This window comes from Magnolia sinica, chromosome 10, assembly GCF_029962835.1.
Source record: "Magnolia sinica isolate HGM2019 chromosome 10, MsV1, whole genome shotgun sequence".
In the NCBI taxonomy this organism is placed as follows: domain Eukaryota; kingdom Viridiplantae; phylum Streptophyta; class Magnoliopsida; order Magnoliales; family Magnoliaceae; genus Magnolia; species Magnolia sinica.
Window position 1 is genome coordinate 20,192,769 of NC_080582.1, and position 14,325 is coordinate 20,207,093.

Here is a 14,325-nt window from a genome sequence, read left to right on the forward strand (position 1 = left end):
GTTCAAGTTATCGGATTGTCTCGCAATGTAGATCCAATAAAATGTCAATTAAACATGATCTATTAAAGGTAGAACTTCCATTTAAGCACAGGCACTGATCATCATTCAAGGGAAATACTTGTCTTTGTTAGGGTTGATAGGCTTGGGCTGATTTCGAGGTTTAGGGAATGGGGAAAGAGGTTTGGATTTTCAAATTTGAGAAAAATAAAGTTTAGGGATTTGGGAGTTTTGGATTTGGGAATTAGGGTTATGGGGAATTATGGCTTTAATAGTTAGGTCTTTGGGGGAATTAGGTTTGTGGGAATTAGGATTTTGAGAATTAGGGTTTGAGACTCAGGGTTTTTAGGGTTAGGGTTTTAGGAAATTAGGGTTAGGTTAGTTGTAGATGTAAGGGTTGGAAGAAGGAACAAAAACAAAAGTAGAAGTAGGGATTGTTTGTAGACAGGGAACGAAGAAGAAAGAACTGGGAAAAAAGGGAAAGCGAGAAGAGAAAAAAATACCTTTTGATTGAAGAGAATGAGAGAAAAGGATATCTTGGATTCACTCCATGGCATCACACCAAATCACTCCAATTGCTGGGGGTTTTACTTCATCACAAAGTACGAGAAAGAAGAACTTTATTTCATATGCTCAATAATGGCTACGGTGGGGACCTCCAAGCCTTATATAGTGTCAGTAAAGTCTTTTTACAAAAAGATGCTCTTAGGTAAAGAGTTTCACATAAAGACGCTCAATGAAATAAAATTTGTTCCTAACTCCCTAATCTTAGCAAAAATATAAGCTAAACAAAAATAACGAAACATATAAACAACTAAATAAACTAAACTATTTCATGGCCCTTGATTAAGATGTCCGATGGTGAATCATACATGCGGGGTCTTCAAAGATGCATAATCATACATGCGGGGTCTTCAACGGGCTAGGTATTCGAATTGGGCCCATGAGGTCCCATGTATGCATCACCTAGCCATAAAGAAAAAGCAGCTCTCCTTCTCCTCTGGTATACTCTGACTGGTGCTCGGATGTTCTTATCATGCTATCTTCTTCAAGTGCCTGATGATTACAGTAAAGACTTTTAAGTTAAGGTCACCAACTCTAGGCCTGGTGACCCTTTCACATATGTGAGCTTCATTGGATGCCCTAAGTAGTGTGATCGCTACCCTTTCGGTCCTGCGGACCGTCATTGTATCCACTGTTCCAGCGAGCTCTTGTGACCATTTTTTTTTTTTGGTGAGCATTGCTCTAGACGCCCGAAGTGCAGGGTGCTACTCTCCTGGCCCTGTGACCTGCCACATCTCTATCTATTTTGCATGACTCTGCACTTTTGCACACATACACTTGTAGCATGCTTAGAGGTTCGTTGCGTGACATGCTAGTGACTCATCTCATCGAGCTTGAAGCCACCTCGGGTGGGCCCTCATATTGACACATGTACCTCCTCCCCTCATAGTGACACATGTACCTCATCTACAGGAGCTGTTCCCACTTGCATCTTATAATGTCACTTCACCTTTTGATGACACCTCAACTTTGGTTGCTGTGTGTCATATTCTCATAAGCTGCCAAGTGCCACATGTCCGATAGATATTGGCCATTGGCTAACTACCTCTCCCTGCCACCCTATAACTAAGGGTCATTCATTGCTAAAAAAGGGAGTCTAAGAAGGAATGGAGGACGGAGAAGACTTGAGGGTAGTGGGCTTTGTACCTGGTGGAAGCCTCCCAATAGCTCCCAACCTCCCTCTCGTTCTACGAGTCACTCAGGGTGGTTCGGCATCTTGATACTCACTCTCGATTCGCCTATTATTTTCTTTGTGCTTAGGAGATCCGTCTGTTGCTTGGGTGCGTATGGTACCCATAGGATCCGCTCGTTGCCTACGTGCATGCTTCACTTGACTTCATTTTTCTGCTCCCTTGCATACATGGGGGTCTTGTAGTTTAGCCTGTGAGCTCTTGCATCCTCCTTTTTTGTCTTGTTGCTTGTTCTTCATTTGAGGCCAACCAAGCCACGTCCCATACAACCTTCGCAGGTTTAGGCGTGGATGTGGAAACAAGAAGGTGTCACCACAAATAATAGCCCATCGATGGGATGGGGTGTTCATTGAAGTGCGCTTGCGTTGCAATTCTCTCTTTTTCTCTTCTCCTCTTGTGACCTCCCAACACTTGTGTGCGCGTTGCACACTTGACCCCTTGGTGCAAGGCTGCCTCAAACAACATATTTAAATTATCTAAGAAATCTAATATATATATATATATATATGCAATCTTAGTCATTGATTCCTCATATTTAATATTTTCCGTTCATTCTTAAACATCTTATTGAAAGAGATAATTTTGGGTTGATGCATTAGGATGTTAACAGTTTTCCTATGTGTTGGGATGTGCGAGTGAGGGCATGGTTCACTGATCCAGACCATTGTATCTGATGGGTGTCATCATGGATGGAAATGTTCCAAAAATTTGCTAGGTTGAATGTTCCTGACCATTTGATTGTTGGCCTACAAATAGATGGTTAAAAAGATGTGCATGAGTCGTTTGTAGAAAAGGAAAGGGATAGGATGGCTAGAATCTTCAAATGGAAGAATTTGGAAGCATCCTGCATTTTCAATGAGGCCCATCAGGGGTTGTTTGCTAGCACGGAATTGAAGGGTTTTGAGAAGAATTGGAGAAAAATGGGCTTTTGGGGCCTTGGAATTGGACTCAAGAGTATTTGAAATTCTTCAAATGTGCATTGTTTGAAATCCTAGCCTTGGATTTGAGAGGATTCAAAATCTTCTACAATAGCTATATGTTTTTTTAAAAAAAAAAAAAAAAAAAAAAAAAAACTGTTGGAGGTGATTTTGATTTAAAAGGGTATTCTCACTTTCTTTCCATGCTGAAATGCACCATCGTCCGTCTCTCCCTCCCCCCATCTCTGGACACAACTTGAGACAGGCACCTCTCTCCCTCTCTTCTCTAATGAATGTGTGGAGCTTGTAGCGCCTAACCGTTCATCTGTTTCTCTAGCTAACTATAGGGCATGAGCCTAAATATGAGGTAGTCCAAATTTGAAGCGGACCATACCACAAGAAATAGTGGGGATGACGACGCCTATTGCTGAAATCTTCCTAGGGCGCACCGTGATGTTTATTTGCCATCCAACTCATTGATAAGGTGACTCTATGTGGATGAAGGGAAACATAAATAACAACTTGATCCTAAACTTCTTTGGCCTGTAGGAAGTTTTTGATGGTCAACATTCAATCTCCAATTTTTCTTGTGGTGTGGCCCACTTGAGCTTTGGATTTGCCTCATGTTTGGGCCCATACCCTAAAATGAGCCGGCAAAATGGAAGGATAGAGTGGATATAATATGTACATCACGGTGGGCCCCACAGAGCTTAAGGCCCCCGTAGCTAGGGTTTGTAGGCAATCCATGTTCCTGTTTATTGCTCCAGTGCTCTTAGAGCACTATATAAGTTAAGATTGTGTTGTGGGCCTTTTTTTTTTTCCTATCCATGGTGAGCCCATGGGGCTATCTTAACCATTTGATTGGTGACGATTTACATCTTTCAATTAATAGATGAAAACTGTCAATGGGTTAAAGTCGGTTCGTTAAGATAGTCTACTTTGTTAGTCTTACGGGCTATTATTCATGGGTAATGATCACAGGCTTTACGATATGTTTTAGCTGTATGACGTGCGCCAGTGACGCGTATGTGTAATCTAGACCGTGATGTTCACCTTAGATTGTGTGGGTAACTTGAATGTTGTGTGGGTTTGGATCATAAGTAAATACATTGAAATGGATAGCTTTCATTTTCTTGACGTATGGGGTTTTGCTTTAACTATAAAATTAGTGGGAGGCTCATAATTGCCTCATTTTTAGCCAAAGTATATCTTTCAATGAGCTTATGCAATGAGTATCTAGCATGTCAGTTTTCACACATGTAAGCCATTTTGGGGTATTAAAGATGATTTACTTCATTGAATTCATTATCTTGTGAATATATTATAGAATTCCTTGTTAATCAGAATTCAGGCTGCCAAACACAAATTTTGGATTCCATAGGATTCTAATTCCAGGCTTCTAAACACAACTAAAGATTCGAAATCATTGGATTCCGGTGAAAGTTTGATTTGGATTCCACTGTATTCCAAATCCACATCGCCAAATGAGCCGTCCGTTTAATTGTCTCGATCCACAAATTGTTGTTCCTATTTGTACAGATTGGGTGAATCTGTACATTGTTCATGTCATGGGATTAGCACCCGATAATTTTCCTTTCAAAAACATAAAGAACCATTAAATTCTTTACAAAATACAACGGGTAAACCACATTGTACCCCGATTGGATCTTGCTCATTTTTTTATTGACATTGGAATCCTTTTTTTTATTTTTGGGGGGGCGGGGAGGGGGGGATGATGTTGGAATAATAAGTTGATAGTGTATTGCATATGTGGTTTTCGAAGCACATCTATTTGACCATGTAACAACCTCACTTCCTTGCATGCCTTGTGTTAGGCCCCAAATCTGGTTTCCGGCGCCCATATCAAAACTAAACATGTCCCGTGTATGGGCTTAAACAAGGAATCCCATTAGGCCCTAAGGAAAGGCACCACTAATGATTTGAACCACACTTGAGACTTAAATCTGCCCCATCAGCAGGCCATGTTTAGCAATTTTCAACTTTAGACTGCAGACAACATGGTAAGACATGCACAATCTGTAGGGAGGTGTGTGTGTGTGTGTGTGTGTGTGTGTGTGTGCACGCGCGCGCGCATGCGCATGCGTGAAAGGACAGAAACCTGGATCACTCACACACAGGGACATGTCTCCACCAGCTCAACTAACAAAAAAGATGAGTATGGTACTCCGTACTCCACAAGACTGCATAAACACATCTCTATACAAGCAATGCGCTTGCAACACCAGGAATAATTTACCTAAGGTTGGGCAGAATGTTGGTCCATCAAACTTGTTTATCAACATTGATTTTTCTATTTATAACTGTCTTTAGAACTGATGAAATTTTAGCTGCTTCTTTTTGGTTGTGAAATTAGCAAGAAATGACATGAAATTGGTTCTCATGGGTTTCTCTGTGGTAATAAAATGATCTGGTGTGTAATGCAAGCAATTAAAAAAGTTAGTACTAAATTTCATATCATATATAGCTAGATTTTAATTATAATAATCATGGGGCAAAAATATTACATGATAGACATCCGATGACAAAAGTTGTACATTACTTCACTCATGAATTTTAGAGAATGTTACTTTGGGGTCATTTTAATAAATTAAAATACACTTCTGAAACATTGTGGGTCGTATGACACTTGATGCGTAGGCACTAAAAAATTGTACATGTGGCATATGTTAACTCAAATTAACTGAGTAGATTGTGTAGAACCATCCCAAGATCAGATTAGTTAAATCATCCTAACCTCTTATTTGTGGATACCTGTTTGTGGAAATAGGACTATTGGATATTTTTCATTTTTAACTGTCCAATAAATGTCCACCAATCCAATGGTCAGCTAAACAAAAGGAGCTTAATTTTTGGTTCATGCATCTACACTGGGTACCATAATTTGGCCGGTTCAATTTGACTCGTTTTATGCCACGTGTTCAATTTCTAAATAATTTGTAAGTGCTTGCGTATCATCCATCACATTCTGCCAGAGTATTAAAGTTTTTCTCTAAAACATTTTGACTGAAAATAAGGAACAAATTTCCCAATGGTTCATTGATTCGTTGCCTTCAAACTGCAGCGTGAAGGCAAAGGTGTGCCTGAAGCATCACTACCGTTTCATCGTGCCATGCCGAGTTTGACCCACATGGCTTTAGTAGAGCTAGAGAAGGCTGGTATATTGAAGTTTGTTATTAGCCAGGTAATGTAGCATTGTTGTATTGTTATGGAGTTGGTTGATATGAGTTTTTCATGTTTCATTTCTAACTTGGACTGTTTGTTTAGTATGGTTCCTTTGATGTGTGTTTGTTTTGCTTTTCTTACCAATTCTTGTATGCTTACCACTAAATTGTTCAAACAAAAGACTTGCCAACTTTTCTCCACATTTCCACTGTAACGTGGCACATTTCTATGGTAATATGATCTATTGATCTAGTGCAGCAACACGTTGGCAGGTCATATTGAAAAAATCATGCTGATTTGATAATGCTAACCATCTAGTTGGCATAATATTTATTGATTGAATGTGTACTGTTATTGGATATGGGCTATTCTATGGCCCATCTATGTTTAGGACAAAGTATTGTTGCTATGTTTAGGACATAATGGGTATTTTTGCTTTTGTTACTATGCATTGTTGTAATTATCGAAGACCATGTTACTAAGCAACCGGGGGAGGGGGTTGGTCAATATTTCAGTTTTTCTTGGGTGGTAGTTTCTGGCCACAACTCCTTGCTTTGGTGGTTTTTCTTTAATAAAATTTTGTTACTTCTAAAAACAAGTTAATAAATGAGGGGGGTCTCCTTCTCTTCTTCCTTTCATTCTCTCCTCTTATCTTCTCTCTCTTTTATTAATCACATTCACACCAGAGTGAAATCGATTTGGACATTGACCTATTCCATCAACTTCCTCGTTCCCTCTTTTCCTTCTTTTATTTACTTGAGGTAAACTTTTTAAAGTCATACTCTCTTAATTTTTTGAGTCATTGGGGGCTGATTTGCACGAATTCTCTTCCAACAACCATATGGTGGGTTGTGTAATTGTGTATTTTGAATGCGTGTGAAGGCCAATTTTTATAACACCACTGTGATTGACAAAAGTGGGCCATTGTGCATGTGTGTTCAAATTTGTGCGTGTGGCTAGATGTAAGATCCAAAGTATGTGTGAAAATTGCTTATGGTAAGGATTACAAAACAAGTGTACATGTGAAGTTTTTGGATTAAGCAATGCTAGCAAGTGATTGCATTCATTGATATACGTGGTTATTGGGAATTTGTGTTGGCCAAGTTAAAGTTAAACGTTCTTCCCTTGTGTGTTTGATTTTGCTTATATCAATGAATGTCAAGAATAATGCCAAGACTAGTCTTTTGTCTCCATATGAGTCAATGAACTTTAGATTACATTGACTAAACTCAATTTTACATCGACTAAACCAATGGAACAAATTACTTGCAATGGGCCATAGCGGTAGAGGTTTTCCTTGTGGGCAAATGGAAATTAAAGTATTTAACTTATTCCATACCTGAAGAAAGTTCAATGGAAAACGAAGATTGGGTGGAAGGGGATGCTTAAATTAGAGCATTGTTATGAAATAGTATGGAGCCTCATATTAGTGCGTATGTTATCTTTTCCAAGGCAAAAAAGAAAGTTTGGGATAATATGAGAGCAAGGTATTCAGGCGAAAAGAATTTATCTCGGATCTACAAGTTAGTGTAGAATGTCTTCGCTTTTCAATAGGGAGATAAGACTGTCGAAGAGTATTATTCATCCTTGCGAGGCATGTGGGAAGAACTGAACATATACCAATCCTTGTCTACCGATTATGAGACTATGAGACGGGAGAGAGGAATTCTGTGTTGTTAAATTCCTCTCCAGTCTTCCTCTTTAATTCGAGTCTGTTTGAGCTCAGATCCTTGGAGATGAAGAGATCCCATCCATTACTAAGGCATTTGCTTGTGTTCAGCGTGTGGTTAATGTACAGAGTTCGCCTTTGTCAGATTGTTGTACATGTGTTTTTGCATTGGGTAGAGGAGATGTGGGAAGTTGTGGTGCTAATCGTGCTCATGGTGGCCATTTTGGTGGTAGAGATTCAATGGGAGGTCGCATTGAAGGTAAAAATAATTGGGGAGGTTGGGTACAGATTTCAGTGGTAGCCGCAGTCGTGGTCTTGGTAATCAGCAGTGCACTCATAGTGGTCCTAGTAACCACACAGCCGATGCATGTTGGGACCTTATTAGTAAGCCTGCTTGGGTAAGATCATGTTTGTTCTTCCGATGATGGCACTGAGGGTTCTCTTTCCAAGCCAGTCTCCAAGCCTCTCCTCTGTTTTTGAGCATAGTATTATAGTTGTAGTTACACTGTCTAAGGAAGAATATGTCGGAATTCTGAAGGATCGTTTCACTCACGCATCATCATCCATAGCTACTCTTTGCAGTCAAGTATTGTTTTTCTTGCGTTGTCTGATAGTGTTCCCTAGGTCATTGATTTAGGAGCTTCTGATCATATGATTGATAAGTACGGTGTATTGTCTTAGTACAATTGTCATCCATTTCTTCTGTCACATTAGTAGATGGTACTTCAACCCGTGTCTAGGTTGGGTACTGCCTTACCCAATTACTTTCATTGTCTTTAGTACTTTACATCCCTAAATTTCCTTTGTGTTTATTGTTTGTGAGTAAGCTAACCAAATTCTTAAATTCTTCTATCACATTTTATCCTTCTTATTATGAATTCCAGGATCTAAAGACAGGGAGATTGATTGGTGGAGGGTATGAGGCGAATGGACTTTATTACCTCGATAGTGGAATAACTGGAGCTGCATTCCGGACAAATATCTCTCTACATCAGTGGCCAAGCTTGGTCATCCCTCAAGTAGTTTGAAGAGTCTAATTCCATTGTTGTTGCATGTGTCTAGTTTATAGTGTGGGGCTTGTGAGTTGAGTGAGCACCATAGAGTGTCGTTTCATCCTTGTGTGGGCAATAGAAGCGATAAACCTTTTTATTTAGTGCATTTTAATGTTTGGGGTCTAGTTCATATTACCAATTTATCTACTTTCAAGTACTTCGTTATTTTTGTAGATGATTATTCTTGTATGATATGACTTATTTGATGAAAGATAGGTCAGAATTGTTTTATTGTTTTAAAGAATTTTATATGGAAGTATAAATTCAATTCAATTCTAAGGTTTGTGTTTGATGCTTAGATAATGCAAGGAATATTTATCTCATGAGTTTAACTCATAAGTTTTATCTCATGGCATTATTCATTAAACTTCATGTGCATATACCACAACTAAATGGGGTAGTAGAACGTAAGAATCATCACTTGCATGAGGTTGCTAAAGTATTGTTGTTGAGTATGGAAGTTTCGAAAATATTTTGGAGTATTGCAGTCTTAATTACATGCTACCTCATAAATTGGATGCCTTCATCTGTCTTAAATGGAGAGTCACCTCTCTCCATTTGTGTCCTCAAATTTCTTCATACTCTATTCCTCCAAAGGTGTTCAGTCGTGTGTGTTTGTGCATCAACTTGATCGTGTTCATGATAAGTTTGAACCAAGGGTCATCAAGTGTATTTTTCTTGGGTACTCTTGTACCTAGTAGGGATACGAATTTAATAATCTCGTCTCTCGGAGATGCTATGTCAGTTGATGTTACATTCTTTTGAACAAACTCCATATCTCTATAGGGAAGGAAAGTCTTTACAGTTTGAAAAAAATTTCATAATTTCTCTTTCCCTTGTACCTGATATTAATACTGGAGTTGGGGAGATGTCTATGCAACATGCAGATGGCCTTTGTATGTTTATTGTAGACGTTCCAAACATGGAGATGGAGTACATACGAGCATGTCTTCTACTCCTTTTGATTCATTAGAAGATCATCTTTTGAGTCTTTGCCTACACCATCAGATGAAGGTAATCTTTGTAAGGGTTTCCGTTCATTTACTTAACATCCTATTGTTAACTTTGTTTCGTTCCTGGTTTATCTATTTCATTTTGATAATTTGCTTTGTCTTTGTCGTTTGTGTCTATTCCTCGTTCTTTCCAAAAGGTTATGAGTTGTAATGGGTGGAAATGAGCTATGGAAGAAGAAATAACTGCACTCTATCAAAATCAAACTTGGACCTTAGTTGAATTACCCATTGGAAAGTGTGTAGTTGGGTACAGATGGGTGTATATGGTAAAACACAATCTTGATGGCTTAGTAGATTGTTTTAAAGCCCTGTTAGTTGCCAAAGGGTCCTCTCAGACTCTTGGCATTGACTATTCAGAGACCTTCTCACCTACAACAAAGCTTCACGTGGTACGTGTGGTTGTTTCCATTGCTGTAAATTTGGATTAGACATTGCATCAGTTTGATATGAAGAATGCTTATCTTCATAGAGTTTTGGTTGAAGAACTTTACTTGGAGCAACCATGTGGGTTTGTTGCTTAGGGGGAGTTAGATAAGGTATGACATCTTAAGAAATTAACTTATGCATTGAAATGGTCTCCAAGAGATTGGTTCGACAAGTTCAGTAAGGTGGTGTTCAAATTTGGGATGAAACGTAGCTAGGTCGACCACTCTATTTTCGTAAGGCGAAGTGAGACTGACACTATTGTTGGTTGTAAATGTAGACGACATCATCGTGACAGGCAGTGAGAGTACATATATTGACAAGTTGAAGAAATTCTTACAACAACATTTTTGTACGTGAACTTAATCTCTCCTTTCCTTTATTTCCTTTCATTCTTTCTCCACTTTTTTTTTTTTTTTTTTTCCCTTCTCTCTCTTTTATCAACCATGCCACATGTACAATTGCTCACTTTTTCTCATATTTCGTTGGACCATCCATTCTTTGGCCACTAATGCGATGGTTTAAGTAGTCCAATCATGATGATATTTTGAGCTATAACCACTACACCTGGTGGTTGGTTGAGCTTCTATTTGCCATTTCATTGTATCCCCATAGTACTTGGTTCAGTATGCAAACTCATGGCATCGGGTTTTTGATTTGTTTTCTTTCTCAAGTTTGTGTTCTCTTGAGGTGTAGTTAGTGTATGTTCTCTTATTGGCAGAGACCCCATCTTGTCTGACATGCAATGCTTTAGGCACGAGTGAGAAAACAAGGAGTTGACTGTCCTTTATATCAACCTGCCATTGGTAGGGCGTTTTGCTGTAGTAGGGGCGTGTGAGCTTCCATGTATGTTTGTTTTCCACCTTCCTTTTCGTTAGATATTGCGGCAACTTCTGGGCTCTACACTACCATTTTAGTGCTGACAAAAACATGAGGACCACTAAGTAATCCTTCTTCTTCTTCTTTTTTGTTTTTGTTTTTTTGAGTAGTAACAAGTGGTTTGGTTTGCATAGCTATCCATGGTTGGAGCTAATCCAAATGGCATCTAAATGTTTGTTTTTAGCTTGAGCTAAAGAAGAATTCATAAAATTTTGGGATATCAAGACAAGTGGTGCATATTGGGTCACTTGCACTTAAATATTGAGGTTTTGGGTTTGAAGCCAGCTTATTAACAATCCAGGCCATCCGATCATTTAATCGTGTCTCATATTGGTTCCCATATGATAGTTGATTGACCAAGGGTTGGTATTGCATATCAGGACCATCCGAGGACCCATACATCAAATCAGGGCCATTTAACATTTCAGGGGAGAAGGGTGCGACTATGCAACTTGCTGGATTGAAGATCTGCATCCTGATTGAGATGCTTGATGATTTGGATCGGGTCATGGGCTATGATGACCAGATTAGATCCATCTGGATATCCCTTTGATCAATGAAGGCTACTGGGTCCACTAGTCCAATTATCAGATATTTTTTTTTTTCAAACCATAGAGCCCATATGGATGGTTTATATAGATCATGTTAGTGCCTCGGTTTTTCAAGAACGCGTGCTAGTGTGTCTTGAGTCGATTGAGCTCCCATTGGAAGATATTAGAAGACAGAAGACTTGAAGACTTGCAGCATCAAAGCTTGAAGACAGATAAATTGAGGTGCTTTGGTGAAACTAGCCCTAGACCCCTTTTAAGTTCCAAAACAACCTACCTCTAGATGATCCATTCTCCCATAGGAAAATCCTTATTGATCATCCCAAGCCTTAGTCTTAAAATGAACATGTTTAGCTAGGTTCATAGAGGTTCAGATCCATTGAAAACCAAAAATCATATTCAGCAAAATTCTGAAGACTATCGATCGAATTGACAGTCCATCGATTCGAGTCGATCAAATCGATAGGTATTGTCGATCAAATCAACGATCCAATCAAGAACGACCAAAATTGTCCAGTGAGCAAACTTGCAAATTCAGTGAACTGTCGATTGAATTGAAGGTGCACTCGATTAAATCGAAACTAGTTGTTATAGATCTGTTGGAGCTTTTTCTCTATAAAAAGGGTATTAAGATCTTTGCAAAAAAGATGGTTTTTTAGTGTTTTTAGAGGCTTTATGCATTCAACTCCTATCCCATGCTTCTAAACTCTAAACCAAAGAGATTCATGTTATGATGTAGGACAATTAACCATTTGCTCTAAAAGCTCGAACTATTAGAGTATGGCGAATTAATCCCTTTATCTCATTGCCTAGGCCTCACGTCTCATGGGTTAGGCCCTCGGTCGAACCCCCCTTGTGGGCCTCAAATCACATGGGTACTGCCTCACATGAGCCACCCGAGTCACACGGGTGGGGCCCGCATCTCACGAGCCACCTGCCTCACACAGGCCACCCACCCCAAGTGTGCCCCTGCATCTCACAGGCCACCCCACTCGAGCCCGGTGTGAAAATGCCCCCGCATTAATCACCCCCGGTGAGGAGTCTCGAACACGAGACCTCCCGCTATGATACCAATTTGATGTAGGACAATTAACCACTTGCTCTAAAAGCTCGAACTATTAGAGTATGGCGAATTAATCCCTTTATCTCATTGCCCAGGCCCCACGTCTCATGGGTTAGGCCCTCGGTCGAACCCCCTATCGTGGGCCCCAAATCACATGGGTATCGCCTCACACGAGCCACCTGAGTCACACGGGTGGGGCCCGCATCTCACGAGCCACCTGCCTCACACAGGCCACCCACCCTGAGTGTGCCCCTGCATATCACAGGCCACCCCACTCGAGCCCGGTGTGAAAATGCCTCCGCATTATGTTATCTTCCTTGTGATTCATCACTCTAATGAGCATTCCAAGCTCGATTTGAAGATGTACATGTTCTCTTGCATTCTCTAGAGATTAGATACCAATCCTATAGGTAAATCCTCATCCTCTAGAATGCCATCTAGGTGAATCCTCAATTGGAACCATCCCATTAGTTGTAGGAGATTCCACCACCATCCCATTACCTTGGCATCCTCATATGAAGATCATTGCAAGGTAGCCGATCGTTGGAGCTGAAGAAGATCTGCATCAAAGATCGGGGGAGTAAAAGAGAAGCCGCATCAAGATTGATCGAGCAGCGCATGAAGGCCGTCATCTAAAATGTGCAGGGTTTTAATTAGAGTCCATCGAGTTTGAAACCCAAACTCAAATAAGGTCCTTGTGTAGTACCGCCTCCGACGGGAGTATATGTAGGTCCTTGTGTAGGATTGCATCGGTTTTTGGTCAGCCTATAGAAAACCTTATGAGTTTTCGAAAGAGCCATCGACACGGGTGCGTATGTGTAGGTTGTTGGTTAGCCCATAAAAAACCTTTGTAAGTCTCTAGGGGAGCCACTGACACAGGTGCGTACGTGTAGGTCCTTGTGTAAGACCGCCACAAGGACTGCCACCAACATGGGTGTGTACGTGTAGGTCGTTGTGTAGGACCGTGTCTGGTGGGAGTGTACATGGGTCCTTCTGTAGGACCACAAAGGTTTGTAGTGAATATATTGAAAACCATTGTAAAGGTTAGTGGTGAACCTGTAGAAAACCATTGAGATAATGAAATCCGGAAAACTAGAATTTGAGTTTGTCATCCGAGAGCGGAGTAGGGATTAAGTAGAACCACTATACATCATTGTGTTTGCGATTGGTTATGCGTATGCTATTCTATTTATGCTTGTGAATGAATTTTTTATTTTGTATGAACACATGAATAGAATGTATGCTAGGTACTTGGTTTAGTGCACACACAATTGATATTCCTATCTCACATAATAGACTACTTGCACAATTAGTTATTTCTTTGTTTGACTATGATCTAGGCCTCACTTAACTGAATTAGTTGGTAAATATTTTTGAGTGGTCCTATTCACCTCCCTCTAGGACTTGGCCATAATTCTAAGCTCCACAAGCTTCCGCGTGTCATGGTATCGTGTTAGATAACGACGCAATTTCAGATCGGACAACCTAAAACAACTTATATATTGATACATAAAGAAGTTAAGTGACGTTTCAACTCTTTGCTTTAGTTTCCTCATTTTTCTTTCTTATTGCAAGTTGTGTAGGATTAGGCAATTATTTGTGGTCTAACATGATGTTTGCAAGAGAGAGCTCTGGAGGTTTGTTTCTAGAATAATCTAGAGGAAATTTGCAGCCTATATAAAAAGCAATAAGGTAATATGTATGATGCTATAATGAATGTTTTGAATTCTTTGAACTTTGATTGGAGTTAATTTTAGTTTCATGTGATTAGATTCTATCTTAGGAGAGTGATTCTTCTAAGAATCCTCTTGATCCCTTCAGTGTAAC

At 39.8% G+C, this 14,325-nt stretch overlaps 1 protein-coding gene across 2 annotated transcripts in view; it reads left to right on the top strand.

The window, feature by feature from the left end:
- Positions 1 to 14,325, top strand: part of LOC131258137 (NAD-dependent protein deacetylase SRT1-like) — an 81,237-nt gene that overhangs the window by 26,651 nt on the left and 40,261 nt on the right. For both annotated transcript variants that reach the window (XM_058259245.1, XM_058259246.1), the window contains exon 4: positions 5,751 to 5,870. In XM_058259245.1, the coding sequence (XP_058115228.1) occupies positions 5,751 to 5,870 (120 nt within the window). The remainder of the gene's footprint in view (positions 1 to 5,750; positions 5,871 to 14,325) is intronic.